General features: G+C 39.5%; 3 protein-coding genes across 5 annotated transcripts; all 3 read left to right on the top strand.

Moving 5' to 3' along the window:
* Positions 1-274: 274 nt before the first annotated feature.
* On the top strand, positions 275-5,589 carry LOC137102716 (cytochrome P450 2K1-like). Its single transcript, XM_067482500.1, has 9 exons — positions 275-595; positions 770-932; positions 1,076-1,225; positions 1,309-1,469; positions 1,922-2,101; positions 2,557-2,698; positions 4,442-4,626; positions 4,846-4,987; positions 5,153-5,589. Exons 1-9 carry the CDS (start codon positions 392-394, stop codon positions 5,338-5,340), a joined length of 1,515 nt encoding a protein of 504 aa, XP_067338601.1. The 5' UTR covers positions 275-391; the 3' UTR covers positions 5,341-5,589.
* Positions 5,590-6,287: 698 nt separating this feature from the next.
* Positions 6,288-11,602, top strand: LOC137102717 (cytochrome P450 2K1-like). Its single transcript, XM_067482501.1, has 9 exons — positions 6,288-6,608; positions 6,783-6,945; positions 7,089-7,238; positions 7,322-7,482; positions 7,935-8,114; positions 8,570-8,711; positions 10,455-10,639; positions 10,859-11,000; positions 11,166-11,602. The coding sequence occupies exons 1-9, from the start codon at positions 6,405-6,407 to the stop codon at positions 11,351-11,353; spliced, it is 1,515 nt and encodes a 504-aa protein (XP_067338602.1). The 5' UTR covers positions 6,288-6,404; the 3' UTR covers positions 11,354-11,602.
* A 189-nt stretch (positions 11,603-11,791) lies between these two features.
* LOC137102715 (cytochrome P450 2K1-like) lies at positions 11,792-16,925 on the top strand. Of its 3 annotated transcripts, none has more exons than XM_067482497.1 (9): positions 11,792-13,215; positions 13,374-13,536; positions 13,638-13,787; positions 13,868-14,028; positions 14,489-14,701; positions 14,991-15,132; positions 15,218-15,402; positions 15,579-15,720; positions 15,871-16,925. In XM_067482497.1, exons 1-9 carry the CDS (start codon positions 13,012-13,014, stop codon positions 16,056-16,058), a joined length of 1,548 nt encoding a protein of 515 aa, XP_067338598.1. In that variant the 5' UTR covers positions 11,792-13,011; the 3' UTR covers positions 16,059-16,925. The 3 variants fall into 3 exon arrangements, with proteins under 3 accessions (XP_067338598.1, XP_067338599.1, XP_067338600.1); XM_067482498.1 differs by having other exon boundaries at positions 11,813-13,215; positions 14,522-14,701; XM_067482499.1 differs by lacking the exon at positions 14,489-14,701 and having other exon boundaries at positions 11,813-13,215.
* Positions 16,926-17,642: the final 717 nt, after the last annotated feature.

Below are 17,642 nucleotides of genomic sequence, written 5' to 3'. Positions count from 1 at the left end.
TGAGCTGAAGCATCTTTAACACAATATGCACTTTGTTGAACAGCAAGAATAGGAGTAATATAGAAAATCTATACTGTGGTTAGTAAAGATTATAGATAAAACAAAAGGATATTGTGAAACCTGAAACTCAGAAGACAAAGTTTAAGCTGAGACAACATATTAACAGTTAAAGTACAAAGACCACTGACCAGCAAGTATGTACTGTGATTGAACTTTACCAGATTTTGTCCGTCCCCCTTGGACACAAGCTATCATTTTTTTTTTAGCAGATGTACTATTGTACCACTCTCACTGTACCAGTGCACGTACACAAAAAGGATTGGGTTTTTTTGGGGTTTTATTTTCTTTCTTCATCTACAACCAACATTCAAACACAATTTGCTTCAAAGTCATGGGGATACTGGATCTTTTTCTTCAGTCTAGTTCTGTCCCCTTACTGGGGGCTCTGGTGGTCCTGCTGCTGGTGTACTTTGTTTCTTCTACCAGGTTCAGCTCTCAGGGAGAAGGGGAGGAACCTCCAGGACCCAGACCTATTCCTGTGCTCGGGAATCTGCTGCAGCTGGACCTAAAAAGACCCTACATCACATTACTGAAGGTGTGGAAGTAACCAACATACAGTGAAGTACTTTTCTAACAGGGTAATTAGTTGTGTCTGTGCTCCAGTGAGAAATGGCCATGCAGTACCTACCAGCACTGTTCTGTATATCAATGTTTGCTTTCTCATGTTCGTTTTACAAAGAAAAAATTATAAAAATGTACTTGTTTTCAGCTTTCCAAGAAATATGGATCGGTCTTCACTGTCTATCTTGGACCCCAAAAAGTGGTGGTCCTTGCAGGATACAAGACAGTGAAGGAGGCACTTAATAACTGTGCTGATGAGTTTGGAGAAAGACATCCAATACCAATTGCACAGGAAGATAATCAGGGCCATGGTAAGAAATGTTAGGTCTTTTTTTGTTTTAGGTGTTTATGGTATTGTATGCTGTATAAAAATATAATATAAGAACATTTAAAACAGATACGTACAGTTGCAGATATTTCTGTGTTTACTGTATTTATTTTTAAATCAACTCAGGTATAATATGGTCCAATGGTGATTCCTGGAGAGACATGAGACGCTTTACTATGACAAACCTGAGAGACTTTGGGATGGGAAGGAAGGCTTGTGAGGACAAAATCATTGAAGAGTGTGGCTACCTTGTAGAAGTGTTTAAAAACTTCAAAGGTAAAACTCTTAAAATAGCTACATTTGGGATGTTCACAAAAAAAAATCTGCTCTTTTAAATTTTCTTTTCTCCTATACTGTAGGAGAACCCTTCGACACAACCCAGTCAGTGAACTATTCAGTCTCCAACATCATCTGCTCCATTGTCTATGGCAGCAGATTTGAATACAATGATCCAAAGTTCACATCCATGGTGGATAACACAAACAGAAGAGTTCATCTTTTAGGCTCTCCATCCATACAGGTATCATTTCTGTTTCTGTAAATGTTTGTGTTGAACTGGAGTCAGTCCAGTTATAAACGATCTCACAGCTAGAAGGTCATTTGTTTGATTCTGGTCTGGCTAGTTGTGGTCTGTCTGTGTGGAGTTTGCATGTTCTCCATGTGCTTGCGTGGGTCACCTCCAGTTTCCTTTCACAGTCCAAACACACATGTTAGGTTCATTGATGCATGTAAAAGTCAGCAACCTTTGACAGAAGAGGTGATTAAGATAAAGGCTGAATGAGTGGAACATCCACTGTGACGACCCTCTGGCTTTGCCACGGTCATTTTAGCCTATAAAAGTTCTTTAATATTGTGAACATATTTACTGTGTTTGCTAGTTGTATTCTAATACAGGGACTGAACATTTTTATTTAATTTTATTTATTCATTATCAACAAATTTTACACACTACTGTACTTTTTTTTTTAACAGATGTACAACCTGTTCCCATGGATTGGCATGTGTGTTGCTAACAGAAGAGAAATTCAAAAGATCAACACGTCTTTTAAAGTAGAGAACACAGTGATTTTCAGGCGTTTGAAGGAGACTCTTGATCCACACAAGTGCAGAGGCTTAGTGGATGCCTTCCTGGTCCGAAAGCAAAGTTTGGAGGTTTGTAAACATGTCATTTAATTAAATAATGTGGTTAATTTTGTTTCTAATTTGGATTTGAAACATTTAAATCCCACTTGGACCATGTTGTCTAATTTCTAATTATCCAACAGTGTTTTAGTTTAAAATCCAGATGATTCCAAATTCTCTAATAAATTTAAAAGCATTTCTTATACTGTATCACTGATGTGTTTAGTGACCTGTAGAGAAGTTACTAAGTAACAACACTAAGTACCCCCTTACTGCTTCCATGAGATTCCCTTCCTTGTTCATTATTCCATGAACACTGTACTTCATTGTGTCAAACAAATAATGGCACTTTGAAAAACGTCGCATTTTGAAGTTCATGTGAGGTTATATTTGTCTTTCAAGAGGGGACACTACCCTTTGCACATAACTGTATTTATCATCACAGTTTTTGAACAGGTTTACCTAAATAACCAATCTGTCTGCAGGACTCCGGAAACACTAACAGTCACTTCCATGATGAAAACCTCATGATGACAGTCCAGAATCTGTTTATTGCTGGGACTGAAACAACTTCAACTACACTCAGATGGGGACTTCTGCTAATGGCCAAGTATCCAAAAATGCAGGGTAAAACCAACTGGTTAAATCTACCTTTACCATGTTACCATTTGCTTTAAGCACATTGGCATTAAAAGGAACCAGATGAAAATAATCAGTTAATAAAGCTTCAAGCATGCCTACAAGACATCAAGGCCTGGATGTCCCACAATTTTTTACTTTTAAACTCAGACAAAACTGAAGTCATAGTATTTGGGCCCAAAAATCTCAGAGATATGATGTCCAACCATATTGTCACACTAGATGGCATAAGTCTGGCCTCCAGTACTACTGCAAGGAACCTTGGAGTTATTTTTGATCAGGATCTATCCTTTAACTCACATATAAAACAAATCTCTAGAACAGCCTTCTTCCACCTACGGAACATTGCCAAAATTAGGAGCATCCTGTCTCAAAGTGATGCCGAAAAACTGGTCCATGCATTTGTTACCTCTAGGTTGGACTACTGTAATTCCCTACTTTCAGGATGCCCCAGTAACTCCCTAAAGAGCCTGCAATTAATCCAAAATGCTGCAGCAAGAGTGCTGACTGGAACTAGTGAGAGAGATCATATTTCACCTTCACTAGCTTCTCTCCATTGGCTTCCCATTAAATGTAGAATAGAATTTAAAACCCTGCTTCTTACACATAAAGCTCTGAATGGTCAGGCTCCATCATATTTAGAAGACCTCATAGCACCATATCATCACAGTAGACCACTTCGCTCTCAGAATGCAGGCCTACTTGTGGTTCCCAGAATTTCCAAAAGTAGAATGGGAGGTAGAGCCTCTAGCTATCAAGCTCCTCTCCTGTGGAACCAGCTCCCAGTTCAGATTCGGGAAGCAGACACCCTCTCTACTTTTAAGTCTAGGCTTAAAACCTTCCTTTTTAATAAAGCATATAGTTAGTTATAGTTATGCTGCCATAGGCTTAGACTGCTGGGGGACCCACCCCCCAATGCACTGAGCTCCTTTCCTCCTCTTGACCATCTCTCCTCTCCTCTCATCCAGCAATTGTCACCACTGTATGTCATTAACTCTGTGTGTTCTCTCCCGTAGTTGTCTTTGTCCTCCTCTGTCCCCCTCTCTCTGTCCCTTTCTGCAGGTGTCCCCCGGCTTTGAAGCTGTGTGTCTTCCAGCGTGAAGCTACTGATCCTACCAATCTGCCAGATGTTTTGTTGTTGCTTTTGTTGCTCTGTTCTTTTCTCTCTCCCCTTTCCACTCACCCCAACCGGTCGAGGCAGATGGCCGTCCACCCTGAGCCTGGTTCTGCTGGAGGTTTCTTCAGTTAAAGGGAGTTTTTCCTCTCCACTGTTGCCTATGGCTTGCTCCAGGGGGAATTGTTGGGTTCTCTTTATATATCTTTATAATCTTGACTTTATTCTGTAAAGTGCCCTGAGATGACTTTGTTGTGAATTGGCGCTATATAAATAAAGTTGAATTGAATTGAATTGAATTGAAAAGTCAAAATGTACAATATGAATGTTTGTATAAACTTTCATGCTAATTCAATAATGTTTTCACCAAACATTTTGACGTGTGGCCACAAGAAGTCGAGGCTCGAATCACTGACCCTACAGTGAATACGCGGCCACTTTACCAACTGAGCTGCTGCCTCCGTCATGGGAACTATCAAAAGCCTCAAACATTTAATTTCATTAAATTAATAAAACATTTTAACTGTTTGTATTATAAACTAGAGAAAAGATTAAAATTGGTTGATGAATAAATGCTTATTGTTTTATGATAATTGTATTCCTGTATGATCTCTCAGACCAGGTCCAGGAGGAGATCAGCAGGGTGATAGGGAGTCGTCAGGTGCAGGTCGACGACAGGAAGAACCTGCACTTCACTGATGCAATCATCCATGAGACACAGAGACTGGCAAACGTCAACCCCATGTCGGCGCCTCACAGAACCAGCCAAGACGTCATGTTTCAGGGTTTCTTCATTAAGAAGGTCAGACTTCACAGCTAAAAGATCAGACCCAAGAAATGAAAATGTTACTATGATATCAAACTAACCAACGTCCTTGACTGAACTAATCATTGATATTTTTTGCATTTTGTTAAGAGTGGTTAAATGTTACAAAATGTATTTGTTATTGAGTTTTTGTTATTTCAGATTAATTTCATTGCTTGTCTAAAAGAATGTTGTTTGTTACTATATTGTCTTCAGGGGACCATAGTGTATCCTCTCTTGATGTCTGTCCTGTATGATGACAGTGAGTGGGAGAAACCATACAGCTTCCATCCAGCCCACTTCCTGGACAAAGATGGGAAGTTTCTTAAAAGAGATGCCTTTATGCCTTTTTCTGCAGGTCTGTGAGCTCTGGCTTTGCTTCTTTGTAATGTTTGATTCACTAATGATGATTATTCTCCTCATGCAGACCATTTGTCTCAGAGAGAGTCTGAACCACTAGTGTTGTTGTACAGTCCACTTATTTGCAGATGATGTGATTGTTTTCTTGGGTTCTATCCTGCAGGTCGCAGGATTTGTCCTGGAGAGAGTCTGGCCAGGATGGAGCTCTTCATCTTCTTCACCACCCTGCTGCAGCGCTTCCGTTTCACTCCTCCACCTGGAGTTTCAGAGGATGACCTGGATCTGACTCCATATGTTGGCTTTACCCTGAGCCCCTCACCCCATAAATTGTGTGCTGTCTCCTTAATGTGATAATGTGAGAAATTCAGCTCAGTTATTCATTTATAGAGTAGATAGAAATGTGTGCTCATATCTCATATGGAAATCGAACATAGGCTACGTTTTTTGCCTCATCTGTTGATGTTTATCTTTGTCTGCTACATCAAAATGCTTCATTGGTTTATTATTAGGCCAAACCAAATAACCCAAACACATGCTGCATTGTTGACATTAGTGTACTATGGTGTCAAATCTGTCACAATAAAAGCAAAACTACTGGAACATCTAATTTATTTTCACATTTATTGTTATTGTTGTTAATAATTCAGATCTGGCCTATGAAGGGTCTGGATTCAGAATCATTGTAACTGTCTATCATAAACATCTAACACTTCCTATTGGGAAGCAACACTACTGATTGGTCAGTTTACACAAACGTATAATCTCTAATTGTTCAGAGGATTTAAAAAAAAAAGACTGTCAGACCAATAGTTCCTTTGTGTGCTTTGTACCACAGGGTGACAATAACTCACGGGATAATTCCATTTGGCTCCGGCTCCTATCAAGAGAACCAGCTTATCATTCTGGCCACCTACTTACTCCTTACAGCAAATATTCAGCACCACAGTCAGATTTGTTGCCAGACAAATCTATTTTTCAGAGCAGTGCCTGGGTCACATCTGGACTCATTTATTTACCCTCAACTGAGCTGAAGCATCTTTAACACAATATGCACTTTGTTGAACAGCAAGAATAGGAGTAATATAGAAAATCTATACTGTGGTTAGTAAAGATTATAGATAAAACAAAAGGATATTGTGAAACCTGAAACTCAGAAGACAAAGTTTAAGCTGAGACAACATATTAACAGTTAAAGTACAAAGACCACTGACCAGCAAGTATGTACTGTGATTGAACTTTACCAGATTTTGTCCGTCCCCCTTGGACACAAGCTATCATTTTTTTTTTTAGCAGATGTACTATTGTACCACTCTCACTGTACCAGTGCACGTACACAAAAAGGATTGGGTTTTTTTGGGGTTTTATTTTCTTTCTTCATCTACAACCAACATTCAAACACAATTTGCTTCAAAGTCATGGGGATACTGGATCTTTTTCTTCAGTCTAGTTCTGTCCCCTTACTGGGGGCTCTGGTGGTCCTGCTGCTGGTGTACTTTGTTTCTTCTACCAGGTTCAGCTCTCAGGGAGAAGGGGAGGAACCTCCAGGACCCAGACCTATTCCTGTGCTCGGGAATCTGCTGCAGCTGGACCTAAAAAGACCCTACATCACATTACTGAAGGTGTGGAAGTAACCAACATACAGTGAAGTACTTTTCTAACAGGGTAATTAGTTGTGTCTGTGCTCCAGTGAGAAATGGCCATGCAGTACCTACCAGCACTGTTCTGTATATCAATGTTTGCTTTCTCATGTTCGTTTTACAAAGAAAAAATTATAAAAATGTACTTGTTTTCAGCTTTCCAAGAAATATGGATCGGTCTTCACTGTCTATCTTGGACCCCAAAAAGTGGTGGTCCTTGCAGGATACAAGACAGTGAAGGAGGCACTTAATAACTGTGCTGATGAGTTTGGAGAAAGACATCCAATACCAATTGCACAGGAAGATAATCAGGGCCATGGTAAGAAATGTTAGGTCTTTTTTTGTTTTAGGTGTTTATGGTATTGTATGCTGTATAAAAATATAATATAAGAACATTTAAAACAGATACGTACAGTTGCAGATATTTCTGTGTTTACTGTATTTATTTTTAAATCAACTCAGGTATAATATGGTCCAATGGTGATTCCTGGAGAGACATGAGACGCTTTACTATGACAAACCTGAGAGACTTTGGGATGGGAAGGAAGGCTTGTGAGGACAAAATCATTGAAGAGTGTGGCTACCTTGTAGAAGTGTTTAAAAACTTCAAAGGTAAAACTCTTAAAATAGCTACATTTGGGATGTTCACAAAAAAAAATCTGCTCTTTTAAATTTTCTTTTCTCCTATACTGTAGGAGAACCCTTCGACACAACCCAGTCAGTGAACTATTCAGTCTCCAACATCATCTGCTCCATTGTCTATGGCAGCAGATTTGAATACAATGATCCAAAGTTCACATCCATGGTGGATAACACAAACAGAAGAGTTCATCTTTTAGGCTCTCCATCCATACAGGTATCATTTCTGTTTCTGTAAATGTTTGTGTTGAACTGGAGTCAGTCCAGTTATAAACGATCTCACAGCTAGAAGGTCATTTGTTTGATTCTGGTCTGGCTAGTTGTGGTCTGTCTGTGTGGAGTTTGCATGTTCTCCATGTGCTTGCGTGGGTCACCTCCAGTTTCCTTTCACAGTCCAAACACACATGTTAGGTTCATTGATGCATGTAAAAGTCAGCAACCTTTGACAGAAGAGGTGATTAAGATAAAGGCTGAATGAGTGGAACATCCACTGTGACGACCCTCTGGCTTTGCCACGGTCATTTTAGCCTATAAAAGTTCTTTAATATTGTGAACATATTTACTGTGTTTGCTAGTTGTATTCTAATACAGGGACTGAACATTTTTATTTAATTTTATTTATTCATTATCAACAAATTTTACACACTACTGTACTTTTTTTTTTAACAGATGTACAACCTGTTCCCATGGATTGGCATGTGTGTTGCTAACAGAAGAGAAATTCAAAAGATCAACACGTCTTTTAAAGTAGAGAACACAGTGATTTTCAGGCGTTTGAAGGAGACTCTTGATCCACACAAGTGCAGAGGCTTAGTGGATGCCTTCCTGGTCCGAAAGCAAAGTTTGGAGGTTTGGAAACATGTCATTTAATTAAATAATATGGTTAATTTTGTTTCTAATTTGGATTTGAAACATTTAAATCCCACTTGGACCATGTTGTCTAATTTCTAATTATCCAACAGTGTTTTAGTTTAAAATCCAGATGATTCCAAATTCTCTAATAAATTTAAAAGCATTTCTTATACTGTATCACTGATGTGTTTAGTGACCTGTAGAGAAGTTACTAAGTAACAACACTAAGTACCCCCTTACTGCTTCCATGAGATTCCCTTCCTTGTTCATTATTCCATGAACACTGTACTTCATTGTGTCAAACAAATAATGGCACTTTGAAAAACGTCGCATTTTGAAGTTCATGTGAGGTTATATTTGTCTTTCAAGAGGGGACACTACCCTTTGCACATAACTGTATTTATCATCACAGTTTTTGAACAGGTTTACCTAAATAACCAATCTGTCTGCAGGACTCCGGAAACACTAACAGTCACTTCCATGATGAAAACCTCATGATGACAGTCCAGAATCTGTTTATTGCTGGGACTGAAACAACTTCAACTACACTCAGATGGGGACTTCTGCTAATGGCCAAGTATCCAAAAATGCAGGGTAAAACCAACTGGTTAAATCTACCTTTACCATGTTACCATTTGCTTTAAGCACATTGGCATTAAAAGGAACCAGATGAAAATAATCAGTTAATAAAGCTTCAAGCATGCCTACAAGACATCAAGGCCTGGATGTCCCACAATTTTTTACTTTTAAACTCAGACAAAACTGAAGTCATAGTATTTGGGCCCAAAAATCTCAGAGATATGATGTCCAACCATATTGTCACACTAGATGGCATAAGTCTGGCCTCCAGTACTACTGCAAGGAACCTTGGAGTTATTTTTGATCAGGATCTATCCTTTAACTCACATATAAAACAAATCTCTAGAACAGCCTTCTTCCACCTACGGAACATTGCCAAAATTAGGAGCATCCTGTCTCAAAGTGATGCCGAAAAACTGGTCCATGCATTTGTTACCTCTAGGTTGGACTACTGTAATTCCCTACTTTCAGGATGCCCCAGTAACTCCCTAAAGAGCCTGCAATTAATCCAAAATGCTGCAGCAAGAGTGCTGACTGGAACTAGTGAGAGAGATCATATTTCACCTTCACTAGCTTCTCTCCATTGGCTTCCCATTAAATGTAGAATAGAATTTAAAACCCTGCTTCTTACACATAAAGCTCTGAATGGTCAGGCTCCATCATATTTAGAAGACCTCATAGCACCATATCATCACAGTAGACCACTTCGCTCTCAGAATGCAGGCCTACTTGTGGTTCCCAGAATTTCCAAAAGTAGAATGGGAGGTAGAGCCTCTAGCTATCAAGCTCCTCTCCTGTGGAACCAGCTCCCAGTTCAGATTCGGGAAGCAGACACCCTCTCTACTTTTAAGTCTAGGCTTAAAACCTTCCTTTTTAATAAAGCATATAGTTAGTTATAGTTATGCTGCCATAGGCTTAGACTGCTGGGGGACCCACCCCCCAATGCACTGAGCTCCTTTCCTCCTCTTGACCATCTCTCCTCTCCTCTCATCCAGCAATTGTCACCACTGTATGTCATTAACTCTGTGTGTTCTCTCCCGTAGTTGTCTTTGTCCTCCTCTGTCCCCCTCTCTCTGTCCCTTTCTGCAGGTGTCCCCCGGCTTTGAAGCTGTGTGTCTTCCAGCGTGAAGCTACTGATCCTACCAATCTGCCAGATGTTTTGTTGTTGCTTTTGTTGCTCTGTTCTTTTCTCTCTCCCCTTTCCACTCACCCCAACCGGTCGAGGCAGATGGCCGTCCACCCTGAGCCTGGTTCTGCTGGAGGTTTCTTCAGTTAAAGGGAGTTTTTCCTCTCCACTGTTGCCTATGGCTTGCTCCAGGGGGAATTGTTGGGTTCTCTTTATATATCTTTATAATCTTGACTTTATTCTGTAAAGTGCCCTGAGATGACTTTGTTGTGAATTGGCGCTATATAAATAAAGTTGAATTGAATTGAATTGAATTGAAAAGTCAAAATGTACAATATGAATGTTTGTATAAACTTTCATGCTAATTCAATAATGTTTTCACCAAACATTTTGACGTGTGGCCACAAGAAGTCGAGGCTCGAATCACTGACCCTACAGTGAATACGCGGCCACTTTACCAACTGAGCTGCTGCCTCCGTCATGGGAACTATCAAAAGCCTCAAACATTTAATTTCATTAAATTAATAAAACATTTTAACTGTTTGTATTATAAACTAGAGAAAAGATTAAAATTGGTTGATGAATAAATGCTTATTGTTTTATGATAATTGTATTCCTGTATGATCTCTCAGACCAGGTCCAGGAGGAGATCAGCAGGGTGATAGGGAGTCGTCAGGTGCAGGTCGACGACAGGAAGAACCTGCACTTCACTGATGCAATCATCCATGAGACACAGAGACTGGCAAACGTCAACCCCATGTCGGCGCCTCACAGAACCAGCCAAGACGTCATGTTTCAGGGTTTCTTCATTAAGAAGGTCAGACTTCACAGCTAAAAGATCAGACCCAAGAAATGAAAATGTTACTATGATATCAAACTAACCAACGTCCTTGACTGAACTAATCATTGATATTTTTTGCATTTTGTTAAGAGTGGTTAAATGTTACAAAATGTATTTGTTATTGAGTTTTTGTTATTTCAGATTAATTTCATTGCTTGTCTAAAAGAATGTTGTTTGTTACTATATTGTCTTCAGGGGACCATAGTGTATCCTCTCTTGATGTCTGTCCTGTATGATGACAGTGAGTGGGAGAAACCATACAGCTTCCATCCAGCCCACTTCCTGGACAAAGATGGGAAGTTTCTTAAAAGAGATGCCTTTATGCCTTTTTCTGCAGGTCTGTGAGCTCTGGCTTTGCTTCTTTGTAATGTTTGATTCACTAATGATGATTATTCTCCTCATGCAGACCATTTGTCTCAGAGAGAGTCTGAACCACTAGTGTTGTTGTACAGTCCACTTATTTGCAGATGATGTGATTGTTTTCTTGGGTTCTATCCTGCAGGTCGCAGGATTTGTCCTGGAGAGAGTCTGGCCAGGATGGAGCTCTTCATCTTCTTCACCACCCTGCTGCAGCGCTTCCGTTTCACTCCTCCACCTGGAGTTTCAGAGGATGACCTGGATCTGACTCCATATGTTGGCTTTACCCTGAGCCCCTCACCCCATAAATTGTGTGCTGTCTCCTTAATGTGATAATGTGAGAAATTCAGCTCAGTTATTCATTTATAGAGTAGATAGAAATGTGTGCTCATATCTCATATGGAAATCGAACATAGGCTACGTTTTTTGCCTCATCTGTTGATGTTTATCTTTGTCTGCTACATCAAAATGCTTCATTGGTTTATTATTAGGCCAAACCAAATAACCCAAACACATGCTGCATTGTTGACATTAGTGTACTATGGTGTCAAATCTGTCACAATAAAAGCAAAACTACTGGAACATCTAATTTATTTTCACATTTATTGTTATTGTTGTTAATAATTCAGATCTGGCCTATGAAGGGTCTGGATTCAGAATCATTGTAACTGTCTATCATAAACATCTAACACTTCCTATTGGGAAGCAACACTACTGATTGGTCAGTTTACACAAACGTATAATCTCTAATTGTTCAGTGGATTTAAAAAAAAAAGACTGTCAGACCAATAGTTCCTTTGTGTGCTTTGTACCACAGGGTGACAATAACTCACGGGATAATTCCATTTGGCTCCGGCTCCTATCAAGAGAACCAGCTTATCATTCTGGCCACCTACTTACTCCTTACAGCAAATATTCAGCACCACAGTCAGATTTGTTGCCAGACAAATCTATTTTTCAGAGCAGTGCCTGGGTCACATCTGGACTCATTTATTTACCCTCAACTGAGCTGAAGCATCTTTAACACAATATGCACTTTGTTGAACAGCAAGAATAGGAGTAATATAGAAAATCTATACTGTGGTTAGTAAAGATTATAGATAAAACAAAAGGATATTGTGAAACCTGAAACTCAGAAGACAAAGTTTAAGCTGAGACAACATATTAACAGTTAAAGTACAAAGACCACTGACCAGCAAGTATGTACTGTGATTGAACTTTACCAGATTTTGTCCGTCCCCCTTGGACAATCTGATTTATTGTCAGATGTTAAATTACAATGTGCTCACTCTTCCACTGTACACACACACACACACACACACACACACAGGGATGGTTTTTTTTTTCTTAGTCTACTACCAACATTCAAGAACAATTTTCTTGAACAAGAAACAGAGACAAGTCTTGGGAACACTGGATCTTTTCCTGACCCCCAAGTTTGGACTGTCTCCCCTTTTAGGTTCAGTCTTTTGTTATCCCGGCTTGATTGGTCCTGGTTTTGTATTTGGGTATTTATTAGTCCCCTTCTGTCAGCTTGCGTTTTTGGCTTAGTGTGTTCGTTTGTTTTTCCCTGTTTGCTCCCCATTAGTGACTTAGTTAGTTCCCTTGCTTCGCCAGCACAGTTATAATCTAGTTTATCTTCTCTCCAGCGTGTTTGAATTTATATTCTGTTTTTCTTTTAGTTATTACTACGTGTGTTTTTCAGTCCTCCCAGTGATTCGGCTTTTTTTTTTTATGAACCCTTGAATCTTTTGGTTCCTAATTTTTAAATTAAATACACTCTGTTAGTGTGACACCACTGAGCAGCTAGTATTTACTGTGTGTGTTTGTGAACATTACCAAATTTAGTCCGTCCTCTTGGACACAAGCTATGATTTTTTTTTAGCAGATGTACTATTGTACCACTCTCACTGTACCAGTGCACGTACACAAAAAGGATTGTTTTTTAGTTTTTGTTTTTTCTTTCTTCAAACACAATTTGCTTCAAAGTCATGAGGATACTGGATCTTTTTCTTCAGTCTAGTTCTGTCCCCTTACTGGGGGCTCTGGTGGTTCTGCTGCTGGTGTATTTTGTTTCTTCTACCAGGTTCAGCTCTCAGGGAGAAGGGAAGGAACCTCCAGGACCCAGACCTATTCCTGTGCTCGGGAATCTGCTGCAGCTGGATCTAAAAAGACCCTACATCACATTACTGAAGGTGTGGAAGTAACCAACATACAGTGAAGTACTTTTCTAACATGGTGCTCCAGTGAGAAATGGCCATGCAGTACCTACCAGCACTGTTCTGTATATCAATGTTTGCTTTCTCATGTTCGTTTTACAAAGAAAAAATAATAAAAATTTACTTGTTTTCAGCTTTCCAAGAAATATGGATCGGTCTTCACTGTCTATCTTGGACCCCAGAAAGTGGTGGTCCTTGCAGGATACAAGACAGTGAAGGAGGCACTTATGAACTGTGCTGATGAGTTTGGAGAAAGACATCCATTAGCAATATCGCATGAAGAAAACCAAGGTTATGGTAAGAAATTTATAGAGACTTTCACAATAAATAATTTCGAGGTGTTTTCCAGGTGTTTGTTATTTACCTATTATAATGTAGTAAAATGCATTTAATATCAGGGGTGATATGGTCCAATGGTGATTCCTGGAGAGACATGAGACGCTTTACTTTGACAAACCTGAGAGACTTTGGGATGGGAAGGAAGGCTTGTGAGGACAAAATCATTGAAGAGTGTGGCTACCTTGTAGAAGTGTTTAAAAACTTCAAAGGTAAAAATGTGACAATAGATACATTTGGGATGTTCATAAAAAATCTGCAGTTTTAAAAATTATTTCGTCCTATACTGTAGGAGAACCCTTCGACACAACCCAGTCAGTGAACTATTCAGTCTCCAACATCATCTGCTCCATTGTCTATGGCAGCAGATTTGAATACAATGATCCAAAGTTCACATCCATGGTGGATAAAACAAACAGAAGAGTTGAACTATTTGGGTCCCCATCCATGCAGGTATCATTTACTGTTTTCTGTAAATGGTTAATCAATCTGTCATTCAAGTCATGGTTGTCCCGTTTGATTCCTGGCGGAGTGACAGGGGCCTTTAATGTCAAGTTTGCAATTTTCTCCCTTTACATCGGTTTTCCTCCCATAGTCCAAAGGCACGTTAAGTTATTTTGTGACTCTAACATTTTATGTAGCAGCCTGCCACCCTTAACAGGAGATGTGATTAGGATGATTATACACAGCATGGTAAAGTCTGTAAATGAAATCTGATGACTTTTAAATAAACTCTGCAACTGTCACTTTAGCTTATACAGTAGAATCTTTTTGCGCTTTTTAAAAATATTTGTGTTCTTAATACTGTGCACATTTTCCTGTATTCTCTGGTTGTAATCTCATCAAGAGAAATAAAGAGTGAAATAAATGTATATGATCATCATAGGATTGCTAACCAACAAATTTTGCACAGTACTGTGTGTACATACAGGTTTTGTTTTTGCAGCTGTACAACCTGTTCCCATGGCTCGGCATGTTCGTTGGTGACAGGAGAGAAATTGAAAAGATCAACACCTGGATTAACAAAGAGAACTGCGTTATTTTCAGTCGTTTGAAGGAGACTCTAAATACACAGATGTGCAGAGGCTTAGTCGATGCCTTCCTGGTTCAAAAGCAAAATTTGGAGGTTTGGAAATGTCATCTAACTCATTTACAGTATAGTTAACTTTACTTCTGCTTAGGGTTTCAAACATGATCCTTTTGAAATTTAAACTGTCCTACAGCTGCATGAGGGCATGTTTTTTGAGGAATATTCACTTGGCCATCAAGTTGCTTTTTTTTAAGAAAGTTTCCCAAAAGTGGCTACATGAAAACAAACGCTTGGGCTCTAGGTGACCGCTTGTATGGCCTCTGCCTAAGAACAGCCTTGATGTAATGTACAGTAAGAAACGTCAGGTCTACATCTTTACCTCCAGGACTCTGGGATTACTAACAGCCCCTTTCGTGATGAAAGTCTTATGATGACAGTCCAGAATCTGTTCGTTGCTGGCACTGAAACAACTTCAGCTACACTCAGATGGGGACTTCTGCTTATGGCCAAGAATCCAGAAATACAGGGTAAAAAGAAATGTTGAAATCTATCTTTATCATTTGCCCAAATGCTTATTGTTTTCTCTTGATTTTGTCCTCTATCATATCTCAGACCAGGTCCAGGAGGAGATCAGCAGAGTTATAGGCAGTCGTCAGGTGCAGGTTGAGGACAGGAAGAAGCTGCCATTCACCGACGCCGTCATCCACGAGACACAGAGACTGGCCAACATCGTCCCTCTGGGACTTCCACACAGAACCAGCCAAGACATCACCTTTCAGGGTTTCTTTATTAAGAAGGTCAGACTGGAAAGCTCATATAAATAAGACTACAAAATTATATGTTACTGTGACATCACACTAACCTACATCCTGGTCTGAACTTCTGGCATTGACTGGTGACAAAGTCCAAAATGTATTAATAATTTCATTGCTTTTCAAAAAGATTTTTTTTTTTTTTACTATATTTTCAACAGGGGACCATAGTGTATCCTCTCTTGACGTCTGTCCTGTATGATGAGAGTGAGTGGGAGAAACCACACAGCTTCCATCCAGCCCACTTCCTGGACAAAGATGGGAAGTTTGTTAAAAGAGATGCCTTCATGCCTTTTTCTGCAGGTCTGTGAGCTGTGGCTTTGCTTCTTTTTAATGTTCCATTCACTAGTGATGAGTATTCTCCTCATGCAGACCATAGGATTTCTTGCGTGTTGTTGTACAGTCCACTTATTTGCAGATGATGTAATTGTTTACTTTGGTTCTATCCTGCAGGTCGTAGGATGTGTCTTGGAGAGGGTCTGGCCAGGATGGAGCTCTTCATCTTCTTCACCACCCTGCTGCAGCGCTTCCGTTTCACTCCTCCACCTGGAGTTTCAGAGGATGAGCTGGATCTGACTCCACGTGTTGGCTTTACCCTGAACCCCTCACCCCATAAACTGTGTGCTGTCTCCTTAATGTGATAATGTGAGAAATTCAGCTCAGTTATTCATGTATACAGTAGATAGAGATGTGTGCTCATATCTCCTATGGAAAGTGAACATAGGATACTTTTTTATTGGGCAGCACCAACTTCCTGAGCAGAAAGAGTGACGGTAATTTTTATCATGATTGAAGGACAAAGATGAAAATGTCCTACAAACTATCTCCATCTGTTGTCTCTAAATTCAGCTTGTTTTTATTTCACTGATTGGTAACAAGATTTGTAGGTAGCCTAGTTGAATAGTGGCTATAAACGTTTGCTTGATATACTTTTTTTTTACGCCCATGGGAAGTTGTAGTCCAGCTGTACACAGGACAGTACTCTTCTTCAAGGATTCACTGTTTTATGCACATTATAGTTCCATCCACAGTAACATATCAGAGCTTTGTTCAGTTTGCAAACAGCATCTGGAGTTGACTTTTCAATAAACTGTGGAATTTTGAACCATCCATGTCATCAGTAATCATCCAGAGAGAGAGGAGGACCTTCAATTACTGATAAGAACACTCTCATCATTATCTCTAATAAACTATTGGCAAGTTTCTTTTAGTATAAAATCGGTTGCCAGTGTTGCTGCGCTACGAACAGACAGAAACATCTGTTCTTGAACTTCGACTTTATCAACATGAACAAACCAAATTTGAACAGCAAGTACACAGAGAGAAAACAGAAGGATGCTTCAAATTTAAATACACTTCATAACCAAATACCAATAAATGTGCAAAACGTCCAGTTTAGTTAAAGCAGTGAGTATAATTTGTATTAATTTATTTCTGGCACAGTTGTATTTTTTTTATGTTAAACTGTTACTAGTTTAATAAAACCTTTTGCCTTTGTAGCAAAGTATCATCATTTGGAGTTATTTTAACCAGGCTACAATGTTGCTAAATAATTAACTCATTAATGCTGACGTTTTGTTAGAAAGAGGTTAGAATGAGCTCCACCTTTACCTGCTGCAACATCAGTGATGTTTACACATTATTGCCAGTTCAGTTATATTTTTGATAAAGCACTCTCACCCCCACCCTGTTAGTCCTGAACGCCATACCACTATGGACCAACCGGCCCTGGTCCCTGACCTACGTGTTTTTAGCGGTAGGGGAAACCTACAAACTCCATACAGAAAGACCCTGTCTGGTCAGGGGATCAAACCCAGGATCTGTGTGGCAACAGTACTAAATACTCTTCCACCTTGCTGCCCCCACAATACATCAGTAAGAAATATATCCAGAGAAATGTATTTCTTGGTGCAGTACTTGTACTATTGTACTTAAAATACATTTTAAAATATGCATTTAGTAATTCAAGCTGTGCACAATGGGGATTCTGGTAGTTGGCTAAATGTTAGGGAGGCACTTGCACTTTTAGTGTTGGCTTTGTGTATTTCTGCAGTCTCTGTTTGCACGTGAGTATGGAGGCAGTTAGGTTTACAGATTACAGTAACTTTGAAAATTGGTTACTATTTAAGTAGGGCAGCAGACAAAGTCATGGTTAGGAATTCATTGGTCCAGAGGATAGAGATAAAGAGCACATATAGGCAGCAAGCAAAGTTCACCCGGACAGA

The sequence above is a fragment of the Channa argus genome, chromosome 17 (assembly GCF_033026475.1).
Source record: "Channa argus isolate prfri chromosome 17, Channa argus male v1.0, whole genome shotgun sequence".
NCBI classification, from domain to species: domain Eukaryota; kingdom Metazoa; phylum Chordata; class Actinopteri; order Anabantiformes; family Channidae; genus Channa; species Channa argus.
This window is presented reverse-complemented; position numbering and strand designations above follow the sequence as displayed.

Excerpts from the sequence above, each read along its gene's own strand:
- LOC137102716 (XM_067482500.1), top strand. The coding sequence starts at position 392 with ATGGGGATACTGGATCTTTTTCTTCAGTCTAGTTCTGTCCCCTTACTG. Across the intron at positions 596-769 it reads CCTACATCACATTACTGAAG|CTTTCCAAGAAATATGGATC; the intron begins GTGTGGAAGTAA and ends ACTTGTTTTCAG. Across the intron at positions 2,699-4,441 it reads CAAGTATCCAAAAATGCAGG|ACCAGGTCCAGGAGGAGATC; the intron begins GTAAAACCAACT and ends ATGATCTCTCAG.
- LOC137102715 (XM_067482497.1), top strand. The coding sequence starts at position 13,012 with ATGAGGATACTGGATCTTTTTCTTCAGTCTAGTTCTGTCCCCTTACTG. Across the intron at positions 13,216-13,373 it reads CCTACATCACATTACTGAAG|CTTTCCAAGAAATATGGATC; the intron begins GTGTGGAAGTAA and ends ACTTGTTTTCAG. Across the intron at positions 15,403-15,578 it reads AGGGTTTCTTTATTAAGAAG|GGGACCATAGTGTATCCTCT; the intron begins GTCAGACTGGAA and ends TATTTTCAACAG.
- LOC137102717 (XM_067482501.1), top strand. The coding sequence starts at position 6,405 with ATGGGGATACTGGATCTTTTTCTTCAGTCTAGTTCTGTCCCCTTACTG. Across the intron at positions 6,609-6,782 it reads CCTACATCACATTACTGAAG|CTTTCCAAGAAATATGGATC; the intron begins GTGTGGAAGTAA and ends ACTTGTTTTCAG. Across the intron at positions 7,483-7,934 it reads TAGGCTCTCCATCCATACAG|ATGTACAACCTGTTCCCATG; the intron begins GTATCATTTCTG and ends TTTTTTTAACAG.